Here is a 21472-nt window from a genome sequence, read left to right on the forward strand (position 1 = left end):
CATTTTACAGGAGGGGAAGCTGAGGCTGAGAAGTGGGCTGATCCACTCAAGCTCAACTCAAACCTAGGTCTTTCTGAGCACAAAGCCCTTTCCTCTTCCCATGACCGGCCCCAGGTTCCGAGGTGTTCACTTGGAATTCCAAGGGCTCAGATCTGACCTGCTGCTGAAGATCCACCGTGGGTCAAAGCTATGAGGAGACCTGAGGAAAGCTGGGGGCACTAACAGGAAAAACTGAGCAAACAGTGAGGCCTGGCATTTGCATGGACTTCAGAAGAGCGCATAGTCTGCCAGCACGCGACACCCCCCTCGTTGCAAGCGCCCCTATAAAAACGACATGCTGGGGCCCGTCGCTGTTTCTACAACAGTGAGAATATTTATTTTCTCCAGACAGTAAAAATAACATTTTTCTCTCTTTTGTAAAGTTAAGTACCATTACATTCCATTTTCTTAAATAACAAAATCCTAAAAATATATATTAAATTGTATACAGTGCGTCACACTTCATCTTATATTTTAAAATACATGATGTTTCTATTTTATTCTCAAAGTTGCATATTAAGAGCATATTTACAAATAAAGCCTTGTCATCCAAAGTCAAGATCCCTGTGGGAAGGTGAGTCTGGATGTGGGCAGGTCTTGATGCTGCGTGCACCCCAAGACGGCAGCTCCCTGTGCAGGAAGGGAAGGGCCCCCCACTATGGGCTCCTGAAGACACATCTTTTCTGAAGCAGATTTACCTCAGACTTTCCTCCACACCCCACTTCTGCCTTGTTGAGTATGTTTGACTTGGCAACACAGAAGCCTGTGTGATGGGCTCCCCTGGGGTCTGCATGCAATGGGCTGAGGCTCCATCATCACCCCTGAGCTGTCCCACCTGAGGGGGGAGGCAGCTGCAGCTGGAAGCTTTGAGAAATACCCCATGCCAGGGCAGCTAGGCTGAGAGACCTGGCCAGGAGGTAGAACAGTGAGGAAGGTAAACAAAGACACCAGAGGAAACAATCAAAAAGTTAAAAGTTCCCAAGGTAGTAACAAAAGCAGACCTCAAACATCAAACAGGAGATCCAAAACCCAAGAGGGTGGCAGCTGACTGGGCTATGGGGTGGGGAGCGGGCCGGGCTCTGTGGGAGACGCGGGATGGCCTCATCAGACAAGGGAGACAGGATCTCGGAGGCCGTCCACTGCTAAGTGCTCGTGAAGATTAAGTGCCCAGGACGCATGGGGCTTGGTGATGGCCTATGTGCCCCGCTGGTGTCAGGCCACTCCTGGGCTGACAACGGGGCGAGTGGGTGCGGCTGCATGGCTTTGCCCTGAGGGCCAGAACAGCTGTCCTTGCTAGTGCTTTGATCTTTGTGGTTTTCTGGCTGATTGCAGTCTTGAGCCAGAGCCCACACTTCAGAAGTTAGAGCAGCCTGGTTACCTCGCTCACCCCCAGAGAGGCCTCAACCCTGTTCTGACAAGGGAGGGTGATGTGGAGGACACCTGCGCTTCAGGCCTACACCTCCTCTGTTCTGCAAGCGAATGGGCACTCGGGGAGGAACATGGGGCGCCACGTGCTTCCAGAGGGGCCAAGGACACTGTGAAACGCAGCTAAGACCACGTTCCCAGCTGGCTGCAGGCATTTACCTGGAGGCCACAAGATCAGCTGCCCGAAGCCCTCCCTTCCCTGGCGGCCTAGTGCTGAGAAGGCAGGGCCTGGATCCTGCAGAGAAGGGGTGAGGAGGGCACTCAGGCCCAGAAGCACCACTCACAGCCTCGGTTCCCTCTGTCACCTCAGGGCAAAGGCTTTGGGCAGGATGTTTTCAAAGTGGCAGGCCACAGTGGCCCCCAAAGTCCCTCCCCTTCTTCTTTCCTAATCTGCTATGTGATCCGTGACGTCCTTTCTTGGGGGCATGCTTTCCAGCACCTTCAATCCTCACTTCTCTCTAAAGTGGTTTCTTAAAAGACCAAGTGCGGGCCTCCTACGGTGCTCCTGGGAGCACACCTCAACTCCTCTGGGACAATTATTCCTCAGGTGTTTACTTAGCCACCGAGGACCCTCTGTGGGGTGCTGCTGACAGGTTCCGACCAGAGCCGAGGTGTTTATGGAGGTTGGGCCTGGGACAACTTATGGCCTCTCCCCCAGCACTGTCCTGAGGCTGGTTTGGGTTTCCTGGGGCTGCTCCCTGGCCAGTAAGTTGATCCTGGTGGCGGTGGGCTGTGCGAGGGCCAGCAGGAGGGAGGGCACTGGGGCGTCACCAGCACTTCCTGGGTCTCAGAACGGGCTGCTCCAGCTGCAGACTCAGACAACACCCTGGCTGTGTGAGGTGGGCAGGGTGGATGGGTGGGCCCACGGGATGCCCAAAGGCCAATGGCCACAGGAAGCCCAGGTGGCTGAACAACTGCCCCTCGGCCAGGCGACCCCCTCCCGGGGCTAAATTCCGCATTCCCTGTGTGCTGTGAGTGGATCTATTCAGGGCACAGGGCCCTTTGTGACTGCACACACCTGACACTTGGTTCAGAGGAGATTCCACAGCAGCCAGGAATAGCTTCGAGGGGAGACAGCACATGTCAGTGTATTTCCAGTCGTGTGGGACAGGCCTGTGTCTCCAGACCCAGGGGCCTGTGGACAGCTGCTCTGGGGTAATCAGCCTTTCCAGATCAAAGCGTGAAGGCAGCACCGAGCAGCTCTGTGCCCGCAGCAGGCCTCACCCGGTAGCTGGGGCAGCGCCCCTGCCCTCCCGTGGACACACGGCCCCATTTCCCCCGTCCTGTGCCCCTGTGCCCCTCTGCTGGCCACCTCGCTGCATCTCCCCTGGACGCCGGGTGTCACCTCTCCCTGCACACCCCTCCCTGCTGGCCCCACAGGGTCCTCTGCGTTTCTGGGAGCAGCCAGGCACACACAGGTTGCCAGCATGGCAGGACCCCAGGAAAGGCCGCAGCAGGCGGTCACTGAGGGATTTCGGGAAGGTAGGCAAAGTGCTCCAAAGAGGGAACCTGTGAGGCCAGAGGCCCGAGGCCTGAGGCCTGGGTGCCTCTGGGAGAGTCGTGCTCTGACAAAGGCCCAGGACTGGCCTTCGGAGGCCCAGGCTGCTCTTCTCAGCTGCTGTTGACAAAGCCTACTTTCGGATGGCAGGGACTTCTAAGCTGGAGACGGCTCTTCCTCCCGACCAGCAATCACTGGAGCTGCACCTCTTCATCTTGGGAGGCCTGTCGTCGAGGGTCTCCAGTTCCCAAAGCCCCCCTCTCAGTCCTCATGCCACTCTCTGTGACTCTCTTCCCTGTCTGAAGGGCGGGGCAGTGTGGGGCTAGGGACCAGGGGCCTCTGAGCCATTCCAGACGGCACTCTGTCCCCATAACGAAGGAGCAGAGGGGACCACAGAGCACACAGGCCGCGGGGTGGTTTTTCATCTTTTAAAAATGAGCTCCGCCTGCAGGAGGGACTGCTGATGCCCGTGTCTTACCTAAAGCTGCCTAAAGGCTAAGCCACAACATTTATACTCCCTGTTCTGAACAGAGAGTCAGAGAATCACGGGGGCCCGGCTCAGGTTCTACAGGACCATGGGCTGCACGGGGGCAAGGCCAGGCGATCCCACACAACGAGGAGTCACTGAGCACCTATAAAAGCTTTCTGGAAAGTCTGTTGTGTGAACAAATGAATGGATGTTTTATACGACCACTCTGCAGGCTTGCTCTGCGATCACCGAGCTATGCAAAGAAGCTATAGAAAGAAGCCCGTGTGTGGCCGGGGGCAGGCTTGATGTGATGGGGGGCCAATTCCCAGGTTCTCCCGGGTTGGAGGAGGCCCACCCTTATCTAGCACCCAGAGAGCAAAGCCCCAGAGTCAGCACAGAGCAGGGGCCCTCTTTATGCTTTGGGGTGCTAATGCCCAGGAATACAGGACCAGGCCAACCCCCAAGAGAACCTCAGAAGCATCCCTGTTTAAAACCATAAAGAATGGGAGAAAGTGATCTGTGTGGACAAAACAGAAAATACGCAAGCAAGACTCAGCATATACTACACCTACCCACCACCCTACAGTCATCTAGAAGGTACCTGAGCCCAGTGCCAGACACGACCATCTCTGCCATTTCAGCCCCTCTGTCCTGACACCCCCATTCTAGATGAGAGAGAGAGAGAGAAGCAAAGGGAGGGCCCAGACCCTGGGACTTTGGGTCTCTCTCCTAAGTGCAGCGATGAAGCAGGGGGAGTCCAGGCTAGGCCTGCCCCCGCAGCAGGACGTCCCTTTCCAGCCCGTAGGACGGCGCTCCTGCAGAGACTGCCAGAGAGGCCGAGGGAGAGGCAGGGAGAGTCGGTCAGAGGAAGCCACGGGTCCCCAGTGGCCTTGAGCTCGGAGGGACCTCCTGTCCTGGGCTCGGAGGGGGCAGCTTTTAGTCACTCACAAGAGGATTACGGTCATCTGGTTGACTCTGACCCTTGAGCTTCTTCTTAAAGATGGAAATTGAAGTAGAGGGCTTATAAAAAATGCTCCAGATTTCCCCCGACGTCCCGGGTTGATGACAATCCCTAAGGTCCCCTGAAGCAGGAACGCGATGGGATCTGTCGAGCAAAAACAACTTAATATATCAAGTCGGGTGCAAGAAAGATCCCAAAACAACCTTCCGTCTCCTGAGATACCTGTACCTATGAACTGGGGCACTCAGTGAGGCGAGGCCTTGGGGAAGGCCTAACAGCTGCCTCTGGAGGTCTGAAGGGCTATTGTGGGAATGAAATGTGTCCGTGGGATGGGAACACGGTGGCATGGCTTCCAGCTCAGTATAACAAAGAACTTTCTAACTGGAAGAGTTATTCAAATCTGCAAGGGGCTGGCCTGAGAGATGAGGAGTTTTCAAATTCTTTTTTTTTTTTTTAGAGAAGAATTCTTTCTTTAAATGATATTTACCTGGAAGCCCCCCTGATTAAAACAAGATAAAGCCAAAGTCTCTCCTGTCTTACTGCCAACATGTGCCCCTGTCCCCCCATGGCAGGCCCCCCGCCCCGGGGCTGCTTGGCAGGGAAGCTGCCGAGGGACCCCAATGTCACAGGGGAGTCAGACATGCGCTGTGGGGCCCTGGTATGCGGTGAGGTGCTGGGCCCTGCAGAAAGCGTCCAGCTCTCTTGCTGCATCTAAGAGGCTTTCCCAGGCTGTGTGAATCGTGACTTCAACATGTAGGTATATACACTGAAGTGCGAGGATGAGCTTGGTAAACACTAAAAAAAGACTGTTTCCACTGAAAAATGTAAAGTGCAGTGTAGACAGGCCTGCAAGGACAGCCTTCACAAAGCAGTGGCGGAGCCAGCATTTCACGTATGAAAAATTCTGCAGCAGAGGGCAAGTGAGAAGGTCCGGAAAATGGTGGATTTATAAGACACCAATGTTCAGGAAAGGCCTTGAAATACAGAGAGGCTGTCTATCAATTATAACTCTCTCTGCTCTCGGGTGCCTGGGTGGCTCAGTTGGTTGGGCGACTGCCTTCGGCTCAGGTCATGATCCTGGAGTCCCTGGATCGAGTCCCATGTCGGGCTCCTTGCTCAGCAGGGGGTCTGCTTCTCCCTCTGGCCCTCCCCCCTCTCATGCTCTCTCTCTCTCATTCTCTCTCTCAAATAAATAAATAAAATCTTTGAAAAAAAAAAATAAATAACTCTCTCTGCTCTCAAAGGAGCAGAGAGAGCCTGGACTGGGAGCCACAGGAAAGACAGAGTAGGGGTCTCGAAAAGATCAGAGCTTTTCTCCGGAAGTACACAAACAACAGGAGCATAAATAACTGCCTCTTTTCCTGGAAGATGGAACTGTTAAACCCGAGTAGCAAAGTAAGGGAAGGAAATATCGTTTTTCCATATCAGTCAGAATTGAAGGATGAAGCTTCTTAATTGTTTTTATTTTTTTTTTTATTTTTTTATTTTTTTAAATTTTATTTATTTATTTGAGAGAGAGAATGAGAGAGAGAGAGCACATGAGAGGGGGGAGGGTCAGAGGGAGAAGCAGACTCCCTGCTGAGCAAGGAGCCCGATATGGGACTCGATCCCGGGACTCCAGGATCATGACCTGAGCCGAAGGCAGTTGCTTAACCGACTGAGCCACCCAGGCGCCCTCTTAATTGTTTTTAAATAATTATTAAGCAATAGCTAATAAAATGTTAGGATCCTCTTCCTAAGAATGTTTCCCAATTTCTAGAAGGCATTAGGAAATAGGAATGGTAGTGTCTTAGAAATCTTTGCTCTAACGTGAAGATCTCTTTAAGGGGCCAGCACAAATCAAAAATTGGAAATGGTTGTTTTTTATGCCCAGACTGTTTCAATCCTCCTTGAAATCATATCCTGTGAGCCAGAAGCAAACACAATCCCTCAAACCTTGGTGAGATTTGTCCAGTTGTACATTTCACTCTACAGAAAATGAGGAATGCGTACTGCCTTATGTTGCCTAGGACTAAGGGCTTTGGCATCATGTTCTGATACGACAATTATATCCAGAAAAATGAAGCACAGTAGAAAAGGAGTTCTGAGCCTTCCCCTCGTGGGATTGGGCAGCTTTCATACTCACTTGAATGTGACGTGCAGAAGTATCTTTGCTACAATGGCTGTGACTGTAAGGATGAGGAGAGTTGCCAGGCCATACACTGTCCATCCTGCAAGTACAAAAGATAGGGTTTCTTGGACCTGTTGGAGCTCCGTTTTCAGAAGGTCTGTTGGAAGCCCCGAGTGACCACTGGCAGCTCAGAGACACAGGTCTGGCTGAGGAGCCCCCTGCAGGTGGGGGCAGCCACCAAACGCAGCTGAGAGCTGGGCGGGCAAGGAGCCCCAGGCCTTCTGACCACCTCGCCTTGCTCTAGAGCTCCCTCTTGGAGAGAAGCAGGCAGGGTGGTCCAAAGTGCATTCCACTTGGGAGGTGAAAGGAGTGGTATATATGATGTCTTTACCACTGGAATCACTGTGCAATCACAGATGAGTTACATAAACTCTTTGGGCCTCAGTTTCCTTATCCGAGGAATGAGACATGTGACCCGTGAAATCCTACCAGGATATAAAAACAAGCAACGCAGAGCACGCATTGGAAGGACTCTCCTTGCTGACCTAGGGTGGGCCCTGCAGGGTAAGACCCCTAGGCTAGATCTTCCCAGGCAGAAAAGAGAATATGGAAGTGTGCAGCCAAGTTAGCCAGCTTCAACCACAGACCATTACCCTCTCTCTATCCCTCTCCCGCATGACTTTTCTTCTAGCCCGTCACTATCTGACCTGTTATTTTGCTTCTTGTCTTTCTCTTCCCACTTACAAGCCACAGGAGGGTAGGGATACTGTTTGTTTGGTACATTCTATAGTCCGGTGCCTACAATAGTACTTGGCACCCCTGAAGCACGGACATGTCTTCTGAATGAATGAATGAATGAATGAATGAATGGAGCTCTTGTATATGCCAGTGAACTTAGGGAGATGCAACTTGGGAACTCTAGAAAGACATCCTCGAAGTGGGAAAACACTGGCTTGGCTGATTCATCACAACTTGCAAAAGGCACACGTGCTTGATCTTTGGAGGTGAGCACTTTCTCCTAAGGACTAAGGAATCAAGCTAATGAGAAAATGTCCCTCAAAGGCCAGGACAGTCACAGAGCCAGTACCCACAACCTGCCTGGGAAGAGAGTTCCTTCTCTAACTGCCAAGAACACTGCCCTCAAGCCCCGTGGCTTCCACCCCCTTTCTGGTGTCTGGAAACTGCTACCTGGGAAGGTCTGGGGCGGGTGGCTGGGGCTGGTGGTGATGACGTAGAGGACTTTAGAGGACCGGGCTGCGCTGATGCTGAGGTTGGCCTGCTCTGTGATCACCTCGGCCAGCGTCTGGTTGGCAGCGGACCTCTCCTGCGGCGGCTCTTCCTTGACGGCTGGAAAATCAAAGAAATTAAGATGGGGGAGAGCTGATGGAGACAACAGAGAACTTCGGAGGAGGATGCACTGGCTAGGAAGAGAGGGCGTTTTTTGGATTCATTTCTGCGTGCAGTTCTTTCCACTGACCCCAAAGCAGAACCTGTCAGGCTCTGGCCCAGAAAGTGCCAGAAGAAGGGGCTGTCAACTTCTAACCATTTGACTGGTCTCTTTGAGGACACCTGAGCCTGCTTGCTTGCTCTCCTTGTGCCTTTTCAGTTATGGCGCCCTCTGCCCAGAATGCCTCCTTACTTCCTATCTATTGACCCAAATCCCACCTGTTCTCAAGACTGTCCCTCCCACCTACGGGAAGGCCTCCTCTCTCTGACTTCCTGTAGCACATGCTGACTGAACTCTTCCCGAGGCCCTCGGCATCCGGGACAAAGACCAGGTCTCAGATGCCCCTGTTTCTCATGTGCTGGCGGAGAGATGTGCCCGGCACATGGGTGTGCACATCACAGGGACAGAGAATGGGGCTCCATCTTAGGACAGTTGGGTTTTTTTAAGGTATATTGGGGGTTTTTTGTTGTTGTTATTTGTTTTCTTCTTTAAAGTTTCTTTTTTTAATGTAAGCTCTACACCTAACGTGCAGCTCTAACTCATGGCCCCGAGATGAAGAGTCACATGCTCTTCCAACCGAGCCAGCCAGGTGTCCCTTAGGAGGGTTCAAAGAAAGATGAGAAACTAGTCTTTTGGGATTGGTGGGGATATCAAGAGGCAGGAGAATGGACCAAATGACCTTTTTAAAGCCTTCTAATTCTATCAGTCTCAGCTCCTTCTTTCAGTTCTTCTTTCAACCCTGCCATGACAACTGTCATCAGAACAACTAAAGTAGTGAAACTGACAGGTGTTGCCTCTTTTCTGTAAATATATGAAATGGGAGATGGGAAAATCCGCAAGTTGAGTCAGTAGCTCCTGCCTTGCAGCCCCATCAAGACCCGCCCGAGGCCCGCAGGTCACCACAGTGTGCCAGCGAAGCCCGAGGCGCAGCCTGGAGGGCCCCCCAGGAGGCTGCAAAGGGTTACCTTGGTATAAGACAGCAAATCCCTGGGCCTGATTGATGCGATCGGAGAAGAAGTACAAAATGACAAAATCCAGAGAGACGTTAAAGGACAGAGGCGGGCGGTTCCTCCCATTGAAACGGACCAGGACACGGTGGGTATAGCCGTCCAGCAGCTCCACCATGTCTGCAGAGTCCCTGATGTCAAACAAGGTGAAGCTGAAGTGGATGTGGGAGGCTCCTGGAACCCGGATGGTCCAGTAGCAGACCCTCCCTGTGGCGTAGGTGTCGGGAAAGTCAGGGGAGTACACCACGGAGGTCATAGCCGAGTAGTTCCCTCCGCAGGCACCAACGAGAGCTGTGGGAGACAAAAGGACACTGGCCCTCAGCCTGGGGCTCGCTCTCAAACCTGTTACAAACAAAACTCTTCCTAACCAACATGATCCAGTTTGGGATATTGTTTTTCGTCTACAAAACCAGACTGTCTTATGTTTCAGGATCAAATCACAGAATGAATAGCTTAAACCCCGAACAAATGACTGTGGAAGCTTTTTTTTTTTTGCCCAGGAGACCTTAGAATTAGCACGCAGGACGGTGGCTCAGCCTACATGGGGGTTGGGCTGGAGTCAGAGAGTCTGGGTTCGGGACCAGCTGGGCTATGTGATCCCAGGGGCTGCACTTCACTTCCAGAACTCCTGTCTCTCTTGGTTTGGAGGATGGAGAGGCCACCACCTGTTCCTGTATCACACAAATGCGTGAGGACAGATGAGATGAAGCACATGAAAACACAGGGGCCTCTTTGCAGGGAGACACTTGCTGAGGTAAAGTCGTAAAAAGAGAAGGGCTTTACAGCTGCTCGGACATCCCTGGTACCTTAGGGGTGCAATGCTCACATGAGGGTCCCCACACACTCATCGAGCAGGAAACCCTGGCACAAGTGACTCTCTGCACAGGGGGAAACACTTGGTACTGATCACTCTGCACGAAGCACATTTGGTTTCTTTGGACTCCCCTTTTTCATTGGTGGGTTCTAGGAAGGGGATACAACCACTTCACTGTATCCTAATCAGTGAGGTGTAAACAAGATCCTGGAAATGAAAGTCCTTGAGAGGGACTGGGATTTAAAAGCTTCCCTTCGGTTTGTAGAAAGCAGTAAGAGAATGCTGCTTCTATCCGAACAACGAGAAGCAGCTCAAAACTCTTCTTGAACCCTTCAGAAGGCTGAAGTGTCAAGACAACCAAGAGAATTTAACTCTAAAAAGTAAGAAGCCCCTCTGAGGAGAGTCAGGCCGCACAAAGCGTTTCATCTTTAATAGAGCATGAGAGGAAGAGGTGGCCACCAAAAAAAGCAAGTAAGAAGAAAGGAGCTAAGAGGTTGACTGTGGGCTAGCCTCTCAGTCTAGAATGAGCTGGGGCCCCAGACACAGCAGGAATCTACACTCTCCTGCAAGCAGTTCTGTGCAGACCTCCACCCAGGGCCTGCAAGAATGACTGGGATAGGGAAGGAGACCAAAGAGTACCCCTGGGCGGGGGGGGGGGGGTAGCTCAGTGGGGGAGCATTTGACTGCAAAGAGTCCCCCTGGGTGGCACTCATACAGGACGGCCCCCCGGCTGTTGGGGGACAGGTGTGAAACACTCACTGCTTCCTGGACCTTCCTCTCAAAAGAGGTGAAAGCCTCGGGCGCCTGGGTGGCTCAGTTGGTTAAGCGACTGCCTTCGGCTCAGGTCATGATTCTGGAGTCCCGGGATCGAGTCCCGCGTCGGGCTCCCTGCTCGGCGGGGAGCCTGCTTCTCCCTCTGGCCCTCCCCCCTCTCATGTGCTCTCTGTCTCTCATTCTCTCTGTCTCAAATAAATAAATAGGGTCTTTAAAAAAAAAAAAAAAGAGGTGAAAGCCTCAAGTGGCTGTGGGAGGAGCAGCAATCCCTCTTGCTCCCAGAGCCACTGGAGGGGTAGAAGCAAAATCTGTTTGCCTCTGTGGAGGGAGCAGGAGACTCTCTCCTTCCTGCCAAAGTAACCAGGCAGATCCACTGCTTCCAAGGGAAAAGCAGAGGCAAAAGCCATCAGCCCCTGATTGCCTTGAGCCCCCAGATCCTGCACCAATGCAAAGCAGAAGTCTGCTGCCGAGGGGCAGGAAATTCTCTCCTTCTTGAGGGCCACCACAGATATAAGGCAGGGTTTGACTGCTGGCGAGGGAGGGGGTGTGTGGGAATGCTGAAAAGGCCCCACCTCTGAGGCCCAGTAATGTCCTGTTTAAGACTGAGGATGAGGCAGGAGGCCCAAGAACCCCCCTCAGCTCACCAGGAGCACAGCACCAAGTAACAAGCAATAGTAGTCTACCGTTGAGGGAGGGGAACGAGTGCAAAGATCCCTTCTTTGGCAAAGGCACGTAGGAACTACTCAAAGCTGAGGGTGGAATAGAAACACTGGAAAAAAACAAAAAAACCCACTGGTATCCCAGGCTCCACACCAAGCACAAGGTAACAGCAGCCTATTGCTGGAAGAATTTGAAGCCTGGTGTGCACCAATGGAAAAGACAGAAACAATATCCAAACCCAGCTCATCTGATATAATGCCTCAGTCCCCACACTAAACAGTCCTGCCCATTTCCAGGTGTAAATTCTATTTACTCAGTCTGTACTGTTCTTCTACACACAGTGTATGGCAGTCAACAAAACATTATAACACACACATAAAACATGCAAGCAAGGAAGGAAAGAAGCAGCAAAAAGAAAAAAAAAAGGACTCGTCGTCAAGCGATAAGACAATCTGTAGGATCAGACTCAATAATGATGCAGATGTTAGAGCTATTAGACAAGGGCCACATGATTAATACAGTAAAGATCTACTGGAAAAGATGGACAACATGCCTGAACAGATTAGAAATTCCAACAGAGACATGTAAAGTTAAAAGAGTCAAATGTAAATGTTAGAAATAAAACAATATCAGAGGTGAAGAATTTCTTTGATGGGCTTATAGACAGACTACACACAGCTGAGGAAAGAGTCAATACATTTGAAAATAGGTCAATAGAAATCATCTAAAATGAAGCAAAGAGAAAAAAAAAAGAAGTGGGGGAAAAAAAAACTAAAAACGGAACAGATCATCCAGTAGCTGTGGGACAATATCAAATGATCTAACAACTGGAGTTCCAGAAAGAGAAGAAAAAGAGTAGGGGGCAGAAGAAATATTTGAAGAGATAATAGCTAAGAATGCTCCCAAGTCAATGAAAGGTGATCTAAGAATCTCGGCAAATAGTAAGCAAATAAATTTAAAAACAAAAATTAAACACCTAGACACATCATAGTCAAATGCTGAAAACCAAAAATAAACATGAAATCCTGAAAGCAGGCAGAAGGGAAAAGATGATATACAGGGAACAAAGACAGAGCAGACATCTCTAGAAACTGTGCAAGCCATAAGACAAAGGAGCATTTCTGAGATACTGAGAGAAAAAAAAACTTTCGGCATAGAATTCAATATCTGGCAAAAACATTTTTCTACAATGAAGGTGAAATAAGGCTTTCTCAAACAAAAACTGAGAGAAGATGGCAAATAAGAACATGAAAAGATGTTCAACATCACTGGTAATTATGGAAATGCAAATTAAAACCACAATGAGTTAGCACCATGCACCTGCTAGAATGGCTAACACTAAAAAGACACTATACAAAGGGCAGGAGAGGATGCAGAGCAACTGGAAGTCTCACATATTGTCTGTCAGAATGCAAAATGGGGTAGTCACTTTGGAAAACAGTTGACAGTGCCTTATGATGCCAAATACACACTTAGTGTATGACCCTGAAATCCTACTCCTAGGTATTTACTCAGGAGAAATGAAAGCACACATTCACGCAAACACCTGTGCATACAGGTTAAGGGCAGCTTCGGAGCATCTTTATCATAGACAGACCAATGTTTATCAATGGATAAATGGATGAATAAATTGTGATATATTTGACAAAGACATGCTTCTTAGCACTAAAAAGGAGCTGTGGAAACAATCATGGGTGAATCTCAAAAGCATTACACGAAGTGAAAGGAGCCAGAAACAAATGGTTAAGTACTATATGATTCCATTTATATGACATTTTTTTTTTTAAAGATTTTATTTATTTATTTGAGACAGAGAGAATGAGATAGAGAGAGCATGAAAGGGGGGAGGGTCAGAGGGAGAAGCAGACTCCCTGCTGAGCAGGGAGCCCGATGTGGGACTCGATCCCAGGACTCCAGGATCATGACCTGAGCCGAAGGCAGTCGCTTAACCAACTGAGCCACCCAGGCGCCCTATATGACATTCTTCAAAAGACAAAACTATACAGATGGAATACAGATTAGTGGTTGCTAAGGGGTGGGGGCAGAGAGAGGATTGACCACAGAGGGGACAAGAGATCTTTTTGAGGTAATGAAAATGTTCTGTATCTTGACTATGTATGCATTTGTCAAATCTTGTCGGGGTGTTCAACTAGAAGGGTGATTTTTTATTTTATCTAAATTAGACCTCGATAAACCTAAATTTTTCAAAAAGGAAAGCTATAGAGAAAGATTCCCTAGGTAATCATCCTGACTTTCCCACATCCTAACTGTGAATTTGAACAAGATAATTTCAGTATACTTCAGTTTCCTCATCCATAAAATGAAAATAATAGTTTCTCCCTTATGGAATTTTATAAGAATTAAAAGAAGTTAATCTATGTAAACTGTTTAGGATAGGATCTGGCACATAGTGTAAGCTCAGTAAGTATTAGCTATACTATTCTTTTTTTTAAAGATTTTTTATTTATTTATTTGACAGAGAGAGACACAGCGAGAGAGGGAACACAAGCAGGGGGAGTGGGAGAGGGAGAAGCAGGCTTCCCAAGGAGCAGGGAACCCGATGCAAGGCTCGATCCCAGGACCTTGGGATCATGACCTGAGCCGAAGGCAGATGCTTAATGACTAAGGCCCTGCTATACTATTCTTATTATTTGTAAAGAATCAAGTGTCCAGGTTAAACTGATTATTTCAACAGCAAAGGCAGACCTTCAACTTAGAACTTTGAATTTCCAGATGCGTGCCATGCAGACAGAAGATTCAGTTCGGCAAGTCTGAGAGCAAACACATGACATCTATGATAGATTGTTAAAATTCAGTGATAATTCAACAGGAAACTTGAAATTTAGGAATATATGCAAGATCTTATTTTTGAAGGGGAGGTTAGCTTGCCACATACAACCTGGGCAGGTGGGGACCCTGAAGTAGCCCTGGGTAAAACCTCCGGTGGCAGAAAGCCAGTGTCCTGCCTTCTTTGATTTAGTACCTCTGTCCCGCCTCAATATTAGCTAAGTCAGTTTCTTCAGGAACAGACATCAGGCATCAGCAGGAACAGCCAGCCTCCCCCAGATGCAGCTGAGTGCTCTGCTTCTAGATGTGAATGATACTGGCATGTCTCAGGAAACAAACCTTAACCAAATGGGTCCCAGCCATGAATCAGATTCCACTGGACTGGCACCCAGAAAAGGAGAAGAGTATTACCATATTTCATCAGTTTTAAGGGAAACATTTTAATCTTTCTGACTGCAATGTGTCTGTCCATCAATGCATGTTATTATTTAGTTGGAAGTATTTTTTTCCTCAGTGATACATACAATGATGTTGCCTCTCATGACTGATAGCATGTGAGTGTCTATGAAGTATAATTACTAATGCAATCCTAGAGGTCAGATTCTATTGGACTTTCAGCCCTCAATATTTTTTACCATTAATCTCTTCTTTTCCCACTAAAATATAAGTCCCATGAGGGAAGGATCTCCATCTGTGGGGCCTTGGGCAAGTTACCGAATTTTTATGAGCCTCTGTTTTCTCCTCAAATAAGGATAACAGTACCTGCTTCACGGTATTATAATTAAGGGAAGGAATGCATGGAAAGTAAATAGCACAATGTCCTAAAAAATATATCTGCTCAACTAATGTTACAGAGTAAGGACCAATCCACACAATTCACTTCTTTCAGTGCCTAGACGCTGAAAGTGGCCCAAGAGGCCAGCCTGGGCAGTCTCTGTAACCTACTATTGGCTCCAGCCTCTCTGATCTTTTATTTGGTTCCGTTAATTCAATAAATTAAATTCTGGGGCAGCAGATGCTCTGAAGCTTCTGTCAGTGCTGCATTTATACACAGTACACAGCCTACTTCACATCCTCCTGGAGCTCACAAGAGCTTGCTGGAAAATGAGCCATATGGCCTACGACAAATTACTTGATGTGGCAATGATGACTGAGCAGACGGCTGCCTCCATAATCTCTCTGTGGAGGTGCAAACGCAGCCTGAGAGCCACTCGAGCTGAGGAGCCTGAGGCACCGTTCTGCAACAAGGAGCAGAGAACAGAAGGAACTCACTGACATCCTGACTGGGACCCAAGTTCCAGCCACACTGGTAGCAGAGCCTGATATTCTGGGGAACCATCACCTGGTCCCTTTCTCACCATCTAACTTTTCCAGTCTCTTCAAAGAGACATCTTTGTCCTCCCAAATTATGGGACAGTCTGTAGTCACCATCCGCAAGATGCTCAGCTTTATCCAATGGATCATTAAGAGTTCCATGAAGCAGTACTTATGCTATTTAGATGATTTTCCCCTCTGTCAGGGAAACCTCACAGATGATTTCTATAGGGCTGCACTTTGTACCTTTCTTGCAGAGCTGAGGGGTGGGGGTTACTGGAGCAGGCTACCATCAGGGGCCTCTGCCCGTCAACACACACCAGGGCCTCTGGAGACTGGAGCTTCTCCAAATGCCAACCTCCTCAGTTCCTGAAGGAAAGGAAGCCAGAAATTTCGGACAGCTTCTGGACGGCTGCAGAAGGGGCCAGTTTGATAATGATCAGAGCCACTGGGCCCACCCTGTTCACATGCTTTTAGAGCGTTAAACTGGACCCTTTATCATGACCTGTCTTATTATTCTTAATAAAAGGGATTCTGGCTGCTGAAAACAGAAAAATAAAAATTGTGGCAAACCTGGGTTTGAGTTCTGTATTTGGCTCTTATTCACTTGGGCAAATTATTTTCTCTTCTGATCCACACACAGTTTTCTTATGCACAGGGCTGTTGCGAGTATTAAACAGCATAAAATAAACAAAAGCACTCGGCATCCAGGCTATAGCACAAAGCAAGCGGTCAACGGACGCAGTTATTTTCACTATAATTAATTCACCTCACTGCACCTTTGTGTGAGGCTGGTATTCTCTCCTAGATCTATTTCCAGTACCAAAGATGATGCTTGCTACAGGACTGACTTTAAAGCAAATTATTTCCATCTAACACCTCCGGCGTAGGCACTGCACTAAATAAAATATCATTTTATCTGCCACACAGCAGACACTCAATAAAAATGTGCTAAATGAATGATTAATATTTATTTTTTAACTGATATAAAGTCCACCATTTTAACAATTTTAAAGGGTACAGTTCAGTGGTGTGTGTTATATTCTAATGCGTTCTAACCACTGACATCTGATTCCGGCACATTTTTATCACCCCAACAAGAAAACCCGTACCCTCCCCTTTCCTCAGCCCTTGGCGACCATTAATCTGTTACTTCTGTCTCTATGGATTTGCCTATTCTGGACATTTCCTATACATGGAATCATAAAATACATGGCCTGACGTGTCTGGTTCCTATCACTTAGCATCATGTTTTCAAGGTTCATCCATGTTGTAGCATGCATCAGTATTTCGTTCCTTTTTATGGCTGAATAATACTCCATTGTATGGCTATAACACATTTTGTCGATCCGTTCTTCGGTTGATGGACATTTGGGTTGGTGCCACTTTTGGGGCTACTGTGAACAGTGTTGCTGTGAATGTTCCTGTACAAGTTTTTGTGTGAACATATGTTTTCAACTCTCCTGGGTATATATCTAGGAGTGGAATTGCCAGGTCATAAGGTAATTCTGCTCCACATTGGAGAAACTGCCAGACTGTTTTCCAGAGCAGCTGTACCATTTAACATTTCTACTAGCAATGCATGAGGGATCCAATTTCTCCATATGTTCACCAATATCTATTTTCTAGTAAAAAAAATTAACACTATGTTCTGTTTAAAGTAGAAAAACAGGTAGTGAACCCACACACCCTGCTTTTTTTTTTTCTTTACTGTCTAATCCCATTGTTTGTTGGCCATGTGAGCCCTGGCAAGATATTTATCATGTGCTAGGACTCTCTTCTGTAAAATGAGAGTGATGATAATATAATTTGTATAGATTGATATTTTACATAAAAGCTTTAATACACACTAGGTACTCAATTGTTATTTCCTTTCTTTTCTTCGCTTAGGAGTACACCAGGCAACTTGTAAGCTCCGTAAACATACTCTCCTGGGCTAGGATGTCAAGGCAGAGGATCTTTTAATAATGGACTTCGGAAGTGAAAACTTAAATAGAAGTGCAGGGTGTATTATTTGCCAACCATTCTTAAATGTTAGGCAAGTTTCAGGCTTTAGCTTTAACAGAGGTACTCACCTATTTGTCTTGACATAACGGGACGTATAGGGACCCACTGGCAGTCTCCGGTGGGCACACTCAATTAAAAAGACCAACAGTTGACCACCTGAGTTCTGCTTGCCAATCCTTCCCCTGTCCTCTGCCCAAACACACACTTCTGACGACGTCTAAGCCATAACCTGCAAAAGGCTCAGCTATAAACCTGGGATGACTTTACAGTCACCCTATATAGTAGCTGAATTGTGTCCTCCAAAGAAGACATGTTCCATGCCTGGTAGCTGTGAATGTGACCTTATTTGGAAATAGGGTCTTTACAGATGTAATCAAGTTAAATGAGGCCATACTAGATGAGAGTGGGCTCTAAATCCAATGACTAGTGTCCTTATAAGGAGATACAGAGAGACACAGAGGCACAGATGGACCAAGGGACAATGGCCATGTGAAGGAGGAGGCCGAGATCGCAGTGATGCAGCTACAAGCCAAGGAATGCCAAGGACTGCCAGCAATGGCCAGAAGCTCGGAAGAGGCAAAGGGTTCTTCCCTGGAGCCTTCAGAAGGAGCATGGCCCTGACAACACCTCGATTCTGAACTTCCAGCCTCCCAAACTACGACAGAATAAATTTCTGTTGTTTTAATGCTCCCGGGTTGTGATCATTTGTTATGGCAGCCCTAGGAAACTAACACAGCATATGACATTTCTGCTCGAAACTGAGCCACTCGGTCAGGTTGAGATGTCAGGAGTAAATCTACTCTACCCCAATGACTAACAAAGACCTATGGAGTCTGTAGTATATTTTAGTAACCTCAAGTTTTTCCTTTTGTCTGTCTCACTTGTAACAATCTACTTTCTACCATTTCTACCAAAATCGGGTGCTACATTGGTAGTACGGCTCTCACAAAGTCTTACTACCACTGAGGGGATGTGGGGTGGGTGGTTGTGAGGAGGGATCAGGTGGGCCAGTGGTTAGAACAAGGTGCGGGAGAGGTCCCGGCCCCAGATCCATACCCCATCCATAGCGCACCCTGCCCTAGCCAGCATCTCACAGATGTGCGGGGTCAGAGAGGAGGCTGGTGTGGGCACACTCAGTATCAGGCCTGGAAAGACAACTTGAAGCATATGGTCTCTTCCCAGCTGCAACACTGCTGCAACACCAAATGCCAAGGAAAACATTAAAGGGCTTGGAAATCAAACAATTAAAACAAGAGGACCTTAAGGCTAATACTGAACAGCCATACCGGTGTCTGTATTAAGTTGCAAAGGTCATCTTTTTTAGGTTGCCTAAGTGTCCTGTGACAGGCCTCATCTCTTCAGAGCACATGGCACAACTGTAATTAATTACTTGTTAAATGCCCGTCCTTCCTTCTAGAGGACAGGGGCTGAGTCGTCTTGGTCAGTGTTGTATCCCCAGGATCTGGTCAGGGCCTGGCCTGCAGGAGGTGCTTAATAAGTATGCCACATGAATGAATGAGTGAATGAATGAATGAAAGAGAGGAAGGCTGGTCAGGTTGTTTCTCTGCCACAGCACTCCTGTGTCTTGGGCAGTAACGGGCACAGGGCATACTCACTGTCAAAGAGGATGATCCTGCCGTCGCCACCACAGGGCTGGGTGTGATCCCCGAAGCAGACACTGTTGCACTCGGTGCTGGCTGCCTCCCCGTACTTCCAGTAATCAGGATTGTTTCCACAGAAGCAAGCATAGCCCGACTCCATCCCAGCAAACTGTCACAGTAGAGCAACAGCACTTGGTAAGTGTCAGTCTGGGGTGCCAGCTGGCCTGAAGGGGCTTGGCAGGTCCCTCTTCCTGGGGTCTCTCCCTCGCTCCACTCCCTCAGCGCTCATTACATACTATCAGTAACTACGCTTCCCCTTCGTCGAGCATCCCTTTTACTGCCTGCGTCTCTACTGTAGTTCAGTGAGTTTTAAGGCAGGTGTTGGGGGGAATCCACTAACTTGAAACATTAATAATAGCAACTCAACATTTTATTGAATGCTTACTGTGTGCCAGGTGGTAGGTGCTTTATGGCTAGTCCTCATCACAACCCCATTACAGGCCCCGTTAAAACTTTTCATTTTATTTATTACTGTACGGTATGTAACTATTTGTATGGTGTACAGTTGTATACATTTCAACCCACGTGTAGATCTGTGCAACCACTACAATCAGGATACAGCACAGGCACATCGCCCCAATAACCGTCCTGTCCTGAACCTACAGCTTTATAGTTCACCCTCCCATAAACAAACCTTGGCAACTACCTATCAGTTTGCTGTTACTATAGTTTTGTTTTTTCAAGAATATCACATGCTAGGGCGCCTGGGTGGCTCAGTCGGTTGGGCGACTGCCTTCGGCTCAGGTCATGATCCCGGGGTCCTGGGATCGAGTCCCACATCGGGCTCCCGGCTCGGCGGGGAGCCTGCTTCTCCCTCTGACCCTCTCCTTTCTCATGCTGTTTCTCTCTCGCTCGCTCTCCAATAAATAAATAAATAAAATCTTTAAAAAAAAAAAAAAAAGAATATCACATGCTAAGACTGAATGTTTATGTTCCCCCAAAAGTCGTATGTTGAAATCTTAACTCCCAGTGAGATGGTATGTGGACGTGGAGCCTTTGGTAGGTGATTAGGGCAGGAGAGCAGAGCCCTCGTGAATGGGATTAGTGCTCTTATAGAAGAGACCCCAGAGAGCTCCCTAGGCCCTCTGTCACATTGAGGACACAGCAAGACGGTGATCTATGAACCAAGAGACAAGCTCTCACCAAACACCAAATCTGCCAACAACTTTGATCTTATACTTCTAGCCTCCAGAACTGTGAGAAATAAACGTTTATTGACCCAATCTATGGTAATTTTGTTACTACAGCCAGAAAAGACTAAGACATCATATAAATGGAATCATATAGTATGTAACCTTTTGAGACTGGCTTTCCACTCAGTGCAATGTCTTAGAGATTCATCCAAAGTGGTGCATGGATCGATAGTTCACTCCTTTTTATGGCTGAGTAGTAAGACCATTGCATAGATATACCACTGTTTGTTAATCCTTTGGGTTGTTTCTAGTTATTCATGATTATGGATAGAGTTGATATAAACATTTGTGTGTAGTTTTATGTGAGCATAGCTTTCATTTCTCCAGAGTAAATACCTGAGAATGGGGATGCTGGGTTATATGGTAAGTTTATGGTTATAAGAAACCGCTTCTAGAGTGACTGTACCATTTTACATTTGCAACAGTGTATGAGTCCCGGTTGCTCTATATCCTTGTCAACACATGTTATTGTCAGTATATTTTACTTTAGCCATTCTAAGAGGTGTGTAGTGGTATCTCATTGTGGGCTTCATTTGCATTACCCTAGTGGTTAATGACACTGAATGTCTTTTCATGTGCTTATTTGCCATCTGTATATCCTCTTTGGTGAAGTATCAAGTCATCTGCCCATTTAAAAAAATTTTTTTAACTACTGAGTTTTTAGAGCTTTTGTATGCATTCTGCATATAAGTCCTTTGCTGCATATGTGATTTGCAAATATTTTCTTCCAGGCTATGGCTTGTCTTTTCATCCTTTAAAAAATGTCTTTTACCGAGTAAAAGTTTTCAATTTTGGAGAAGTTCATTTACCAATTTTTTCTTTTATGGATCATGTTTTTGGTGTTACACCTAAGAACTTTCTGCCTAAACCCAGGTAAACCCCAGTCATGAAGATTTTCTCCCCTCTTTTCCTCTAAGAGTTTTATAGTTTTACATTTTAGTTAGACCTAAGATCCTTTTTGAGTTGAGCATGTAGTCTTTTGTATTTGACTTCTTTCAATTAGCATAATGTTTTGGCGATTCATCCATGTTGTTGTGTGCATCAGTATGTCTTACTATATCTTCTTTCTGTTGCTGGGTAGTATTCACAAGTATGGATATAGCACAATGTATTTATCTGTTCATCAGTTAATAGACACTGAGTTATTTACAGGTTGGGACTATTCTGAATAATGCTGCTATGAACACTTATGTACAAGTTTTTGTGTGAACATACGTTTTTAACTCTCTTAGGTGTATACATAGGAGCGGAATTGCTGGTTTATACGGTTATGTTTAACTTTTTGAGAAACTGCCAAACTGTTTTC

The 21472-nt window shown here is 47.5% G+C and overlaps 1 protein-coding gene across 1 annotated transcript in view; it reads right to left on the reverse strand.

Annotated features, from left to right (window-relative positions):
• Positions 1–350: 350 nt before the first annotated feature.
• KREMEN1 (kringle containing transmembrane protein 1) overlaps positions 351–21472 on the reverse strand; it is a 68514-nt gene continuing 47392 nt past the window's right edge. Inside the window, exons 5-9 of the mRNA XM_021703466.1 lie at positions 18929–19082; positions 8915–9247; positions 7691–7849; positions 6518–6602; positions 351–4536 (exon numbers count right to left, since the gene is read on the reverse strand). Coding sequence (XP_021559141.1) covers positions 4368–4536; positions 6518–6602; positions 7691–7849; positions 8915–9247; positions 18929–19082 — 900 coding nt within the window. The 3' untranslated portion in view covers positions 351–4367. The remainder of the gene's footprint in view (positions 4537–6517; positions 6603–7690; positions 7850–8914; positions 9248–18928; positions 19083–21472) is intronic.

Source organism: Neomonachus schauinslandi, chromosome 14, assembly GCF_002201575.2.
Source record: "Neomonachus schauinslandi chromosome 14, ASM220157v2, whole genome shotgun sequence".
Classification (NCBI taxonomy): domain Eukaryota; kingdom Metazoa; phylum Chordata; class Mammalia; order Carnivora; family Phocidae; genus Neomonachus; species Neomonachus schauinslandi.